Below are 16,741 nucleotides of genomic sequence, written 5' to 3'. Positions count from 1 at the left end.
CCTTCATACAAACAGATATATGCACACCCATGTTTATTGCAGCTCTGTTTACAATAGCAAAAAGTTGGAAGCAACCAAGGTGTCCATCAACGGATGAGTGGGTAAATAAATTGTGGTATATTCACACAATGGAATACTACGCATCGATAAAGAACAGTGACGAATCTCTGAAACATTTCATAACATGGAGGAACCTGGAAGGCATTATGCTGAGCGAAATTAGTCAGAGGCAAAAGGACAAATATTGTATAAGACCACTATTATAAGATCTTGAGAAATAGTAAACCTGAGAAGAACACATACTTTTGTGGTTACGAGGGGGGGAGGGAGGGAGGGTGGGAGAGGGTTTTTTTTATTGATTAATCAGTAGATAAGAACTGCTTTAGGTGAAGGGAAAGACAACACTCAATACATGGAAGGTCAGCTCAATTGGACTGGACCAAAAGCAAAGAAGTTTCCGGGATAAAATGAATGCTTCAAAGCTCAGCGGAGCAAGCGCGGGGGTCTGGGGAACATGGTTTGCGGGGACTTCTAAGTCAATTGGCAAAATAATTCTATTATGAAATCATTCTGCATCCCACTTTGAAATGTGGCGTCTGGGGTCTTAAATGCTAACAAGCAGCCATCTAAGATGCAGCAATTGGTCTCAACCCACCTGGAGCAAAGGAAAATGAAGAACACCAAGCCCACATGACAACTAAGAGCCCAAGAGACAGAAAGGCCCACATGAACCAGAGACCTACATCATCCTGAGACCAGAAGAACTAGTTGGTGCCCGGCCACAATCGATGACTGCCCTGACAGGGAGCTCAGCAGAGGACCCCTGAGGGAGCAGGAGATCAGTGGGATGCAGACCCCAAATTCTCATAAGAAGACCAAACTTAATGGTCTGACTGAGACTGGAGGAATCCCGGCGGCCATGCTCCCCAGACCTTCAGTTGACACAGGACAGGAACCATCCCCGAAGACAACTCATCAGACATGAAAGGGACTGGTCAGTGGGTGGGAGAGAGACGCTGATGAAGAGTGAGCTAATTATATCAGGTGGACACTTGAGATTGTGTTGGCAACTCTTGTCTGGAGGGGGGATGGGAGGATAGAGAGAGAGGGAAGCCGGCAAAATTGTCAAGAAAGGAGAGACTGAAAGGGCTGACTCAAGATGGGGAGAGGAAGTGGGAGTAGGGAGTGAGATGTATGTAAACTTATATGTGACAGACTGATTGGATTTGTAAACGTTCACTTGAAGCTTAATAAAAGTTATTATAAAAAAAAAAAAAAAAAAAGACAAGCCACAAATGGGGAGAAAATACATGACCCAGTAATCTTAATCCTGGGAATTTACCCAGGAGAAATAAAAACTTCTGTTCACGCAAAAATCTGTATGAGAACATTTACAGTAGTTTTATTCATAATTACCAAAAACTGAAAATAACCTAAATGTAATTCAAATGGGGAATGGATAACCAAACTGGTACACACATGCAAAGGAATGCTACTTACCAATAAAAAGGAATGAATTATTGATACACACGATAAGAATGAATCTCAAAAGCACTTTTCTAAGTCAAAAAAGTCAGGCTCAAAAGACTACATACTATATAATTAATTCATTTACTTGGCATTCAGGAAAAGGCAAAAGTATATTAAAAAAAAAAAAAAACCCGCTGCGGTCGAGTCGATTCCGACTCATAGCGACCCTATAGGACAGAGTGGAACTGCCCCATAGAGTTTCCAAGGAGAGCCTGGTGGATTCAAACTGCTGAGTATTTGGTTAGCAGCCATAGCACCTAACCACTACGCCACCAGGGTTACCATGGGGATGGGGAAAGATCAGTAGTCGCCAGGCATTGGGAGTTGGGAAGGAGTTGAGCACAAGGGGGCAGTATGAGGGAATTTTTTCAGAGGGAAGGAACTGTTATATATCTTGATTGTGCTAATGATAACATGACTCTAAGCATTTATCAAAACTCACAGAACTGTAGACAAAAAGAAATCCATGGTGCTTATAGATCAATTAAGAAAAAGAAAATCTATAGGCAAATGGGTAAAGGCTATAAATATGCAGCTCCAGAAGAAAAATTCCACATGGTTTCCATACATATGAAAAGATATCAACCTAAATTGCAATTAGTTAAATTCAGTTTAAAACAATGAAGTTACAACCTCACTGATTAGATTTACAACGATTAAGAGCTTGACAATACCCAGTGTTAGCGTTAGTGTGGAAATAGGCATTCCCATGCTCAGGGTGGAAGTCTGACCAGTAGGGACCCTGGTGGTGAAGTGGTTAAAGAATTTGGCTGCTAACCAAAAGGTTGGCAGTTTGAATCCGCCAGCTGCTCCTTGGAAACCCTGTGGGGCAGTTCTACTCTGTCCTATAGGGTTGCTATGAGTTGGAATTGACTTCATGGCAATGGCTTTTTGTTTGTTTGTTTAGTACATAAATTTATTTTCTCCAGTTCTGGAGTCTAAAAGTCCAGACCTTTGGAACACAGGGAGGCAAAATGTACCAAAAATTTAAAAACTCTTATCTCTTTTTTTTTAATCAATTTTTGTTGTGCTTTAAGTGAAAGTTTACAAATCAAGTCAGTCTCTCATACAAAAATTTATATACACCTTGCTATACACTCCTAGTTGCTCTTCCTCTAATGAGACAGCACACTCCTTCTCTCCACCCTGTATTCCCTGTGTCCACTCAGCCAGCTTCTGACCCCCGCTGCCCTCTCATCTCCCCTCCACACAGGAGCTGCCCACATAGTCATGCACCTACTTGATCGGAGAGGCTCACTCTTCACCAGTATCATTTTCTATCCCATAGTCCAGTCTAATCCCTGTCTGAAGAGTTCACTTTGGGAATGGATCCTGTCTTGGGCTAAAAGACAGTCTGGGGACCATGACCTCTGGGATCCTTCTAGTCTCAGTCAGACCATTAAGTCTGGTCTTTTTACAAGAATTTGAGGTCTGCATCTCACTGCTCTCCTGCTCCCTCAGGGGTTCTGTGTTGCGCTCCCTGTCAGGGCAGTCATTGGTTGTAGCTGGGCACCATCTAGTTCTTCTGGTCTCAGGCTAATGTAGTCTCTGGTTTATGTGGCCCTTGCTGTCTCTTGGGCTCATAATTACCTTGTATCTTTGGTGTTCTTCATTCTCCTTTGCTTCAGGTGGGTTGAGACGAACTGATGCATCTTAGATGGCTGCTTGCTAGCATTTAAGACAACGGATGCCACTCTCCAAAGTGGGATGCAGAATGTTTTCTTAGTAGATTTTATTATGGCAATTGACCTAGAGTTCCCTGAAACCATGGTCCCCAGACCCCCACCCCTGCCTTTGAAGCATTGTTTATTCAGGAAACTTCTTTGCTTTTGGTTTAGTCCAGTTGTGCTGACCTCTCCTGTATTGTGTGTTGTCTTTCCCTTCACCTAAAGTAGTTCTTATCTACTATCTAATTAGTGAAAACCCCTCTCTTTCCCTCCCTCCCTCCCCAATCTAGTAACCATCAAAGAATATTTTCTTTTCTGTTTAAACTATTTCTCAAGTTCTTATAATAGTGGTCTCATACAATATTTGTCCTTTTGCAACTGACTAATTTCACTCAGCATACTGCCTTCCAGATTCCTCCATGTTATGAAATGTTTCACGGATTCTTCATCATTCTTTATTGTTGTGTAGTATTCCATTGTGTGAATATACCATCATTTATTTATCCATTCATCCATTGATGGGCACCTTGGTTGCTTCCATCTTTTTGCTATTGTAAACAGTGCTGCAATGAACATGGGTGTGCATATATCCATTCGTGTAAAGGCTCTTATTTCTCTGGTATATATTCCAAAGAGTGAGATTGCTGGATCATACGGTAGTTCTATTTCTAGTTTTTTTTAAGGAAGTGCCAAATTGATTTCCAAAGTGGTTGTACCATTTCACATTAAAAACTCTTATCTCTTGATCTGACAATTTAATTTCTAGGAATTTACTTATTCATGTGCAAGTATGCTTATTACAACATAGTAAAGTCAGAAAATGAAAAACAATCTAAATGTCCTTCAGATGTGATTGGTTAAATACATCTGCGCATCGTTACAATGGAATACAATAAAGAAGAACAGAACGTGCTGATACAGAAAAACCTCCAAGATCTACGAAGTACAAGGTGCAGAATAGTGAAGATAGCAGACACCCATTTTACATAAAAATGCAAGATGCATATTCATTTGCTTATCCAAACTGAAGACATTATTGATGTCAGTTATCTCTGGAAAGCAGGTCTAGGAGGCCAGATGGGAGAGAAACTCATTTCTCATTATATACCCTTTCGTGAGGTTTGAATTTTTTTTTAATTGTTAAACAAATAAAGTGAATAAATACTTACTATAGGAAGCCAGAATATATAAGCAGGAATAAAGAAAAATGGAATTATACTTTAATTTTTCACTTTTATAAATAACCCTAAAATGGGTATGATAACACTTAATACTCTCCATATCCCAGTCTGTTTTCCTCAGAGAGATTCCCAGAGGTGAAACGACAACTTAGTGAGTATAAATACTTTGAAGGTTCTTGGCACCTTTTACCAAATTGCTTCAGGAAAATTTCTTTACTTAAAACTCTGCTCACTTATGGGCCCAAGAATGAATGAATGGAAAGAATCTGGAGTGCAGGCCTGGTGTCTGGTGGTGGTTATGGTTTAAACACACTAGCAACCAAAGATGGAAAGTTGCAATATTGAGAGAGGAATGAGGGATATGGGAGAGCATTGCTGAGATATTGGTTATCATCATCATTCTACCTCAACTGTAAGTAAAGGGAATGACAGAAAAATGTACTTTCCCTATTTGAAAAAACCCATTGCCGTCGTCGCGTTGATTCCGGCTCAGTAACACCAGGGCTCCTCCTATTTGAAAGGGGAGGTAAAACACAGAACGACTGCTCTCTCCTTAGTGGTAACTGCCTCACGCCTGGACACAGCTCCTTCCACACTGCCCTGCACCAGGCATCAGAGAACACTTTACTTAACAAATGATGATTTATTGAGCTTATATAACTTTCTATTTTGATATCTGCCTATTATTAAGTTACATAATTTTATTTCTTCATTACAGTTATTATGTATTCATTCTGTGTTTTAATTTGTAATCAACCTCTCCAACCTGGAGAGTACCCAGGTTCATGAGCTCTCCTTGTTAAGCATCTCTGAAAGGCTCTGTAACTAAATCTGTCTTCAAGGACATGACTTTTGTCACTTGGGATCTTTTAAGGCTCCCTAATAAGGCTCACCGTCGCCTGAGGGTTTCATTGACCTTGATGGGCTTCGTAGCATAATGTAGATTCATTCACGTCTTAGTTTCCTAATGCTGCCGTAACACAAGTATCACAAGTGGGTCGCTTTACAGAACATAAATTCATTTTCTCAACGTTCTGGAGGCTAAAAGTCCAAATCAGGGTCATGGCTGTGTTGCTTCCTTCATTGTAGTTAGTCCTGGGAGTTCCTTGCTTGGTTCCTTGGCTTGTAGACAATCCTCGTGTGGCATCTGTCCTCTGGATGTGGGTGTCTCTGTGTCTAATCTGTTCTTTTTATAACTCAGAGGTGATTGGATTTAGAACCCACCCTAATCAGATATGATCTAACTAACATAATGAAGAAGAGCTAATTTCCAAACAGGATTACATCCACAGGTATAGGGATTAGGATTCCAATATATATTCTTTTTTGGGAGGAAGGGGGGTGGGAGGACACAATTTAATCCATAACATTCATTAACCCCGAGGACTTTAGCTTTAACTTGATGTGGTAGTCATGAAAATGTACTGCTCAGATATTTTGCATGGGGACCATAATTGATGGTTGGCTGCAGCTACTTTGTTTCTGTATCTGCTCCAAGCATTGGTACCAAGGCCAAACATCTTGAGGGCTGCTCCCAGTCAATGACTGAGCATGGCAGCAGTACTGATACAGGCCCATTCCTACAAGATACAGAACTTCTTTAACAGTGACTTTAGCTGAGGGCCTCCTCATCAGTCTGCCAAAAGCTTTGTTAGGTCTGCCATGTGGTCTACCCAGTCTTACTTCCTTCCCTTTCTTCTTCATAGAGGTCAGATCTGCCTCACAATCTGGTGACTCTGTACCTTCTCTAACTAACTGACTAACTAACTAACCCATTGCCACCGAGTCGATTCTGACTCATAGTGACCCTATAGGACAAAATATGACTGCTCCAATAGGGTTTCCAAGGAGCAGCTGGTAGACTCATACTGTCAGTCTTTTTGGTTAGCAGCCTGAGCTCTTAACCACTGTGCCACCACGGCACCGTGCCTCCTCTGGCTCCTTCCCAATGGTGTCCCAGAACTGGTTCACACCAGTTTGTGAGGGTAAATTATTCTTTTTTCATGCTGGTTATTAAATACAGACATTATTAAAAAGTAAATGAGATATAAATTTGCCATCAAATTATATTAGAAACAAAGATAATAAATATTCAAAACTCATCACTTCCTAATTATTTTACCACACTTTACAACAATCTCCTCTCTCTAGGTTATTTAGCTCTACTAGATAGATCTGCGTGGTGAAAGGACTATAGGATGGAGTGCTATGGCCAGCATCTCAGCTCCTTTCCGTTGATGTCCATTGGTAGTATTTGCATCATGGAAACTGGCAAACACTATAAGTCATGGTTTGATATTTGTCTGGATTTGATACTTGTTTGATTCATTGTCTGGAAAAAGGATTAGCAAACTATGGCCCTCAGGCCAAACCTGGCCAGTAGCCTGTTTTTGTAAGTGATGTTTTATTGTAATACAGTCCCACTCATTTGTATGCATATTGTCTATGGCTGCCATCTTAGTTTCTGAGTGCTGCTATAACAGAAGTACCACAAGTGGGCTGCTTTAATGCACAGAAAGAGGCTAGAAATCCTAATTCAGGGTGCTGGCTCTAGGGGAAGGCTTTCTGTCTCTGTTGGGTCTGGGGGAAAGTCCTTCTCTCTTTTCAGCTTCTGTTTCTGAGTTCCTGGGTAATCTCCACATGGCATCTATCTTCCCCTATTTGTGCTTGCTTGCTTCTGTGCCTAATCTGCTCTTTTTATGTCACAAAAGCAATTGGATTAAGACATATCCTACACTTATATGGTCTTATTAACATAACAAAAAATCCTATTCGCAAATGGGATTACATCTATAAGTACAGAGATTAGGATTCCAACATATTTTGGGGGGACATAATTCAATTTACAACAGCTGTTTTCACACTGCAATGATAGAGTCGAGTAGTGACACAGACCACATGACCCGTAAAACCAAAAACCAAACCCACTGCCGCCAAGTCGATTCTGACTTATAGTGATCCTGTAGGACATAGTAGAGCTGCCCCATAGGGTTTTCAAGGCTGTAAATCTTTATGGAAGCAGACTGCCACATCTTTCTCCTGCAGAACGTTGGTGGATTTGAATCGCTGACATTTTGGTTAGCAGCTGAGCAGTTTAAGCACTGTGCAACCAGGGCTCCTCATATGACCCATAAAGCCAAAAATATTTACTATTTGGTCCTTTACAGAAAATGTTTGCTGACCTCTGGTCTAGACTTGCAGGAGAAAGACGTGGCAGTCTCCGTCCATAAAGATGATAGCCTTGGAAATCCTATGGGGCAGTTCTACTCTACCCTATGGGGTTGCTGTGAGTTGGAATCAATTTGATGGCAAGGGGTTTTGGTCTAGACTTAAGAAAGTGATGAGAAGCTGTTAATTATGCAGATTAAAGTGTGTCATCTGTTATGCTTGTAGCTATTGCAATGTAAATAGGAAAAAAAGGGAATATTCTTTTATTAATACAAAATTATTATCATCAGATGTGAGTGACTTCTTTGCTGAATTGTTAGTAATCAACCCTTGATTCATTACCTGATTTAGTCAAATCATGGCTGAATTGCAACCACAGGTTGGCTATGAATGCAAGAGTAAAAACTGACAAAAGCATACTGTGAGACTCAGTTGGCCGAATGGAAATTACAATAAAGAGAATTGTGTATTTTCTTAGCAGTAAAGTGTGTGCTACCCACCCATTATATAAGTAAAATTTATAAGAAACAGATGTATCTGTACGTGCACACATTGCCCCCTCAGAGAGCCAGGTGTTAAGCTTTAATCAGCACACTTCCTTCTCATTTTTCTCTCCCAGGTGTTTCCCTCAATAAATCTCTAGCACATCTCACCTTCCCTTCTGCTTCTTGGAGGATCCGAGTAACGCACTCGGTATGATGTATTTATTCTAGGAACAGAATTTAGAAATCTGGGGCTCATGACACATCTATTCACTTAATTTTTATAGCAGCTCAGTCCTGGTGGTACAGTGGTTAAATGCTTGGCTGCTAAGTGAAAGGCCGGTGGTTCAAATCCACTGAGCAGCTCCTTGGAAGAAAACACATGGTGATCTGCTCTCCTAAAGATGAAAGTCTAGGAAATCCTATGGGGCAGTTCTACTCTGTCCTGTAGGGTCGCTGTGATCAGAATTGACTCAATGGTACACAACAACGGTACAACTATTTATTGCCAAATGGGAATGGACTCAGGTCTCCACCACCCAAATGCTCTTAAAAACCTGTTTCATGAATATTTAGACAGTTTGCTGCCCCTTTCTAGTTAATCTCTTTCATCAGTGTGTTGCTTCCATTTATCTTTGGGTTCTCAGTAAACTAGTGAATACAAATGCATGTGTGGACTTTCTTTTAGTAGGGAAGGTCAAGATGAAGAAAATTATGCATAAAAATCAGTGTATAGAATCAGATACAGCACAGGAGCAATACCATTGGCATTCAAGCTCAAAGAGAATTTTTTTTCTCTTAAGCTTAGAAATATTGGCCTCACTTTTCAAATGGAGACCAAATAGCTTTTGATATTTATTGTTGTAGATTTACCTGATCAATGGAGGAGCTGTAGTTAATACCCTGGAACGTGAAGTCTCCTTGATGAGTACGGGGTTTAACTAGAAGGCAGGGTGGTGGTTGTGAGATTCTTAAGCGAGAATCATAATGTCCTTACTGGGAACCAATGAAAATCAATTGGGCCCATAGTTATGTTTTTTCTACCTTGTGCTAGGCACTAAATATGTGTGTCAGTTTGAGTCCCCCAAGAGGCAAATTTGGGGGAAACACCTGTGAAAAATAAAGGATGAGAGAAATGAAGTAGTCAGGCACAGCCTTCAGACTTCAATGCTGGTCTGTGAAAGAAGAGAGGGCAGGTAGCATAATCAGGAAGGAAGAGCCCCATACCATAGCAGAGTTTTGAGAAAGCTTTGGCTGGGCTGATAGGGAGTCCCTGAACAAAAATTGCCCACCAGATGACCCCTGTCATGCAAGAATTGCCCAGAACTAATAACCCTGCCATTCTCAGTCACTGGCTGGGACCAGCCTAGGGCAATTGTGGCCTTGACACAAACACAATGGTGGTCCCAGAAGGGTAGGAGCTAGGGTTACCAGACAACTATGCTTCCTACAGCAAGTTCTCTTGAAGAGGATCCAATCAGGGCACTTCCGTGGCCACCAATATATGTAAAAAAGAGTAAATAAATAAATAAAAGTAACCCTGCCTTCCCATTGGTCTCAGGGGCCATTTAGCTCAATTGGCATAACATAGTTTATAAAGAAAATGTTTTACATCCTACTTTGGTAGGGTTTTTGTTTTTGGTAAGTAGCGTCTGAGGTCTTAAAGCTTGTGAGCAGCCATCTAAGATACTCCACTGGTCCCACCCCATCTGGGGAAAGGGAGAATGAAGAAAGTCAAAGACACAAGGGAAAGATTTGTCCAAAGAACTAATGGACCACAACTACCACAGCCTCCACCAGACTGAGTCCAGCACAACTAGATGGTGCTGAGCTACCACCACCGACTGGTCTGACAGGGATCACAATAGAGGGTCCCGGACAGAGCTGGAGAAAAATGTAGAAAGAGATTCTAACTCATAAAAAAAGATCAGACTTACTGTTCTGACAGAGACTGAAGAAACCCGGGAGTATGGCCCCCAGACACCCTTTTAACTCAGTACTAAAGTCACTCCCAAGGTTCACCCTTCAGCCAAAGATTAGACAGGCCCATAAAACAAAACGAGACTAAATGGGCACACCATCCCAGTAGCAAGGATGAGAAGGCAGGAAGGGACAGGAAACCTGGTAATAGGGAACCCAAGGTTGAGAAAGGGAGAGTGGTGACAAGTCGTAGGGTTGGCAAACGATGTCACAAAATAGTACGTGTATTGTTTAATGAGAAACTAATTTGCTCTGTAAACCTTCATCTAAAGTACAATTAAAAAAAAAAGAAAAAAAATCTTGTCCTCAAGGAATTTGTAGTTTACTGAAGTCTTGATCTCTCACTTAGGATCTCAGTACTTCTGTCTTAATCTCTGTGATTTTTAAATTAAAATTTTTTTTATTGTGGTAAATATATATGTAACAAAACATGTGTCATTTCAACATACTTCTGGGCTTTGGTTTTACTATGAAAAGGACAGATAATGATTTTGCCACTCCTGCTGTGATACTGTAGGGAACATGCCTTTACAGCTGTTTTTCCACAGTGGGGACAAGGTGCCTGATCCTGACTTCCTGTGACCTGCAGCTCACCAGCTAGGTCTCTGGTCATGGGGCAGAGCTCAGTCAGATGATACAGGCTGACAAGACTTAGCTCCAGCATACTGATCTGACCAGCTGAGTTTCCCAGCCACATCCCCTTAGCCTCTCCGTACGAATGAAAAATCCAACTAATGTTTTTCTTACTGGCTATTCTTTCTGGATTCAATCCCGTGTTACAGAAAGTTTAAAGTAATGATTTCATCTGGCTAGCAGATTAAGAGTTGGGTATCTTGTGACTTGTAGCCAAAAGCATCCTGACTGAGAGCTGATAAGCAGGGATCAGAGCAGAGGGAGCCGAGTCCTGGTAAGCCCCTCTCCCTACCAAGTTCATCAGATTTAATACCAACCTGGCACCCAGTTCTGTCGTATTCTGAAGAGCTATTTTGAAGACCACAATCCTTGTATGAAAACATTTTTTATTGTCTGTGTAAGCACTGCACAGTGTCTCAGTTATAGTTACAGAGCAGTCCCTTAGATGTCCATATGATTTATGGTCCAAACTGAGATACATTTGGAAATAAAAGGGTATGCACTCAATAATTACACTGGGAGGATAGGTGTACATGCAGACTGTCCCAGGCAAGCCAGGGTGTATGGTCATCCTACTTACACTGTACTTGATTTTTCTTAAATTATCACCATCGTTTATCTACAAACAGTCTCCAACTTCTCCAGGAGACCAGCCCCGTCCATGCTGTGTGGCCAGACTTTTAAGCCAGACTCAGAGAGGACTAGGGGGTTTCCAGTTCTGGAGCCACCCACTTAGCCTTGTGATCTCACCTCCAGGGCCTCTGCCAGAATTATCAGTTACCAGGATAAACGGATTCACTCCAGCTCTGGCCTCATTTGTCTCTGTCAATGAACCCACAGGTGTGGGCTAATGAGCATGTCCTGGTCAAACACCTGCTTCCCCCCCACCCAGCTTTGGCACAAGTTTTTGCAGGGTTAGCCCAGCACGGGGAGAGGGACTCAAGGCATTATTGGTTGTGTTCTTCTATCATTAAAGGGGTTGGTGGAAAGCTTGGAGGGTTTTGTCTTCTATTGTTCACCTAGAGCATTTTTTTTTATTTGCATGGTGGCTTGGATTTACCTTTTATAAATGGAAGGTAGAATAAAAACGGATGTAGGAGTTATGTGTGTGTGCGTGCACTACAGTATAGTGGAGTTTGGGGAGTCGTCACCCACGGGGACCCAGTGATTTATGATTCATTCATTGGGCTGCAATGAATGCTATAGGATCACTATTCTGTCAGGTCAGAGTTTCAAACCGTTTGATCCGATTAGCAGGGATTTAAACGAATGTTCTGATATTCTGGTTTTGATTGGGAAAATCTAGATTCTCTCCCTCTCACACTTTTTTTTTTGTGCAGCCTGGCTCATCTGGGATGTTAAGAGTGTGTGTTTAGCAAAAGCAAAAGCAGAAACACTACATTTTCATTCATCATTTACCAAATTCAGAAGGCTTACAGTCAATAAGGGCAAGAGCCCTGGTGAGTGGGGCTCAAGAATGGATGAGACATTTCACCAAAGAGGATATTCAAAATAACCAACAGTCACATGAAAAGGTGCTCACTGTCACTAGCCATTAAAAAAAAAAAAAATTAGGGAGCTGCAAATCGAAACCACAGTAAGATACCACCTCACCCCTACTAGAATGACAATGATCAAAACAAAAAAAAAAAAACCAGAAAGCAACAGGTGTTGGTGAGGTTGTGGAGAAACTGGAACCCCCAGCCACTGCTGCTGTGAATGTAAAATGGGGTAGTCACTGTGGAAAGCAGTTTGGCAGTTCCTCAAAAAGTTGACCATAGAGCTACCACATGACCCTGCAGCCCCAATCCTAGGTATACACCCAGAAGAAATGGAAGCAGAAATGCAAATAGAAACCTGTACACCCATGTTCACTGTGGCACTTGTCACAACAGCCAAAAGGTAGAAACAACTAAAATGGATCAACAAAAGGTGGTATATACACACAATGAAACACTACTCAGCCCTAAAGTGAAATGAAGCCCTACAACATGGATGAACATAGAAAACACTATGCTGAGTGAAACAAGCCAGTCACAAAAGGGCAAATATTGTTTGATATCACTTACATGAAATAATCAAATATATATTAAAAAAGAAAAGAAACCAAAAATTATTAGTGGTTACCAGGGGTGGGAGGGAGGAAAGGGAAGTTTTTTGCTTAGGGGCATACAGCTTGTGTTAATGGTGGTGGAATAATTTGGAAAAGGATGGTGATGAAGGTTGTACAACATCAGAATGTAATCAATGCCACTGAGTTGTACACGAGGAAATTGTTGAAGGTTTTGTTGTATCTATTTTTACCACAATAATAAAAATAAAAGAACAGATGAGAGGACCACAGAAAGCTGCTAACACCTTACAACCTTCCTCTGCTCTGAGCAATGCAGAGACAATACTCTGCTCCTTATAAATGCACCTGGAAAAAGATAATGATGAAATGCTTCATGACATGCATATTTTGAAGCTTTATTCTTTTGGTCATAGAAGGAAGAGAGAAGCACCCCGAACTTTAGAAGGGGAGTCACCCCTGAGGCACACACAGGAGCCTGGAGAATTATCACATTTGTTCTATGGACAATTTGTAATTGGTCGTCTTTGTTTACAACTTTTTTCCTAATTACAAAATGGCACAGTATCATTGTAGAAAGTTTGGAAACAATAGGATAGCGCGCACACACATGCAAATCTGCCATCCTACCAGCCCAAAACAGTTCCTCTTAGTATCTTAGTGTCACCACCTGTCAGTTTGTTGTAATGTGGTGGCTCGTGTGTGGCTATGATGCTGGAAGCTATGCCACTGGTATTTCAAATACCAGCAGGGTTACGCATGGTGGACAAATTTCAGTGGAACTTCTGGACTAAGACAGACTAGGAAGAAAGGCCTAACAATCTACTTTTGGAAATTACCCAGTGAAAGCCATAACAGAATATTGCCCGATATAGTGTTGGAAGATGAGCCCTAGGATAGAATGCACTCAAAATACACAGTGGCTGTGACAACGGACTTGAGCAGTCAACGATGGTAAAGATGACATGGGACTGGGCAATGTTTCATTCTGTTGTACATGGGGTCACCGTGAGCAGGAGCTGACTCATGGCAACTAACAACAACACCTTAGTGTGTTTTCTTTTAATCTTTTTCTTATACATATAGATAGACTGTGTATATACGTTAACATTTTGACAAAAATCAGGTCATTTTGCAGATTTTGCTTTTAATCCAGCACCCCAGGGCTTCTGGAAGGGAAGATACAGTAGAGTGCTCATGATGGGAGCTGGTTTCCAGTGGGCATAGAGGCCAGGACTGGGGAAGGAGGATGGCAGGCGCCACATAACTGGCTATCGCCTTAGCTCTCCTTGGCTCCACTGGGACTCTCCAGGACTGGATGCTCTCATATGTGACTCTTCTGGCAAGTAGAAAAGCCTTTATCTGCCCACCAGGCAACCAGGAAGGTAGCTGAAGTGGTGGCGGAGCTGTTCTCTGGGTATGGAGAGGCTATTTCCCCTCTGGGGCTGAAGACAGGGTTTTAGAAGTTAACGCTGAGTTCAACGCATGTGAATCGGGCATAGTTTCAGCTCTGCCTGCACTGAGCAGACACCAGATCATGAAGTCACAGTGTCTGCTGTCCTCAGTACACACCTGGCGCGCCACTTCACTCTCTGCTGCAAGTGGCCATCTCAGCAAATAGACAGCCAGGCTGGGCTGCTCCCATTTTAGGGACAGAGAACCCAAACAGGCCCTGAAGTGTTGAGCTGATCTGTCTGCACTAAGGTACTGCATGCAAGAGGACGGTTGCTGGCCCTTTCATCCAAAGCCACATGGACACTTTTGGTGACACATGTCTTCTCACACAAGTAAAATGTTTCCCTCTCAGCAGGCTCTTTTAGCTAGTGAGAGAAAGACCATATTACCCTTCCCCCAAACCAAATCCAAACCCACTGCCATCAAGTCAATTCCGACTCATAGAGACTCATAGCTACCCTGTAGGACAGAGCAGAACTGCCCAACAGGGTTTCTAAAGCTGTAATCTTTATGGAAGCAGACTACCACATCTTTCTCCTGAAGAGCAGCTGGTGGGTTCGAACCACTGAGCTTTTGGTTAGCAGCCACATGCTTTAAGCACTGTGCCACTAGGGCTCTTTACCCAGCCCTCAAGAATCCTAAAATGTATCATTCCAGACATGGAACCTTTCTTTTTTTAAATTCGTTTTTCACACAAATGTCTGTTGTCCTAACTCTGAAATTCAGTTAACTTCATGTGCTAGGGACTGTAACAGAGAAGGAGCGAGGGAGAAAATTTTCCTCATCAAGATATGAATAACACAACCTTATTTTTGTTTACGTAAAAAAAGGTTTACCCATATATATAGGTCAGTGGTTCTCAAATGGCGACAACTTTGCCCTCCAGGGGACATTCGGCAACATCTGGAAATATTTTTGGCTGTCACAATGGGGGATGGGAGTTACTGGTATCCAACAATTAGAGCCCAGGGATGCTGCTAAACATCCTATAATGCATGAGAAAGCCCCTCAACAAAGTATTATCCTTCCCCAAAATGTCAGTAGTGCTGGCATTGAGAAATCATGGTATTGAAGGTGACAAGAATGAAGGCATAGTGAAAAGAATTCAGTCCCCCTGGCTTCACATCTGGTGCAAATGGTTAACAAGCTCAGCTGCTAACTGGACGGTTGGCAGTTTGAGTCTACCTGAGGGCACCTTTGAAGAAAGGTCTGGTGATCTACTTCCAAAAATCAGCTATTAGAAACCCCGTGGAGCACAGTTCTACTCTGACACACATGGGGTCACCATGAGTCGAAGTTGACTTGACAGCAACTGGAAAAACCTACTTTAAAAAAAAAAATAGTAGAAGAACAAGCTACATACTTTCTCAGGGCACTTCTTCCCTGACGATTTTCCTCCAGCTCTCGGTAACAAGTCTGTTTGCTAATTTCTTTCTCCCAGAAGCTTTTGAGCTCATGACAAGTTTCACAGCAGAAGACCTCTCGGCGGGTGTATTGATTGTTCATCCCCTGAAAGATAAAAGGAAAAACAAATCCCAGACCCTCAGATAAGACTGCCATAATTTTGGAGTGATAGCAAAATGAGTTTGAATCCAGACACTGCCATTTATAATTTGCCTACTTCCCATACACACATCCCACTCCAGTTCTAAAGAGCAGAGCCTGCCTGGAACACAGGTGACAGTTATCCCCCACTCCTGTCTTCCAAGTCAGATTTCTTACTTATTTTCTTTTTTCCACTAAGGATTCAGCGCATAGCATTCAAGTAAATTCCTAGTCACTTGCCACTGAAAAAGAAGTCCTTAACACACGTCTATTTTATCAGGTTGTACACTTGCATTCACAGCACTAGATTATGGGATGTGTGCCCCTGTATAGCAACTAGGCTTCCTAAGGTTTAGTTCAAACTCCAACCCACTGCCGTCGAGTCAATTCCGACTCATAGCTACCCTATAGGACAGAGTAGAACTGCCCCTTGGAGTTTCCAAGGAGAGCCTGGTGGATTTGGACTGCTGGCCTTTTGGTTAGCAGCTGTAGCTCTTAATCATTATGCCACCAGGGTTTCCGTTCAAACTCCAGGTGTGCCTAAAAAAGGAGAGTTGTCATGGAGTTGATTCCGACTCACAGTGACCCCATGTGTGTCAGAGTAGAACTGTGCTTCATAGGGTTTTCAGTATTTTTTTCCTGGAAGTAGATCACCAGGCCTTTTTCTGAGGTGCTTCTGGTTGGACTCAAACCTTCAATGTTTTAGTTAGCAGCAAGAGTGTTAACTGTTTGCGTGACCCAGGGACGCCCAAAGGGTATCTAAGGGCTTTCATTTCCTGATGCGACCTTTGCCTATGCCAATGGGAAATAAGACACCTGTAATGGTACTTGCTTTGCAGCAGGAGAAAGATGTTAATATAGAACTTGCAATCATCTGCATGACTTATCCACAAATTTCTTTGTAACAAAATGCTTCTAAAAATTTTGAGTTTATATTAAGTACATGGCATTGAAAGAAAAGATAATTTGGTTCAATAAGTGTTCGATGGTTTTGTTTTGTTTTCTTTCCTCAAAAACTAGAGGAACTTT

General features: G+C 41.9%; 1 protein-coding gene across 1 annotated transcript in view; it reads right to left on the bottom strand.

The window, feature by feature from the left end:
- FAM240B (family with sequence similarity 240 member B) overlaps positions 1-15,822 on the bottom strand; it is a 29,357-nt gene extending 13,535 nt beyond the window's left edge. The window contains exon 1 of the mRNA XM_064291109.1: positions 15,531-15,822. Within this exon, the coding sequence (XP_064147179.1) occupies positions 15,531-15,727 (197 nt within the window). The 5' untranslated portion in view covers positions 15,728-15,822. The remainder of the gene's footprint in view (positions 1-15,530) is intronic.
- Positions 15,823-16,741: the final 919 nt, after the last annotated feature.

The sequence above is a fragment of the Loxodonta africana genome, chromosome 9, assembly GCF_030014295.1.
Source record: "Loxodonta africana isolate mLoxAfr1 chromosome 9, mLoxAfr1.hap2, whole genome shotgun sequence".
Classification (NCBI taxonomy): Eukaryota; Metazoa; Chordata; class Mammalia; order Proboscidea; family Elephantidae; genus Loxodonta; species Loxodonta africana.
The sequence above is the reverse complement of the archived record's forward strand: the minus strand, read 5'-3'. Positions and strand labels throughout refer to the sequence as shown.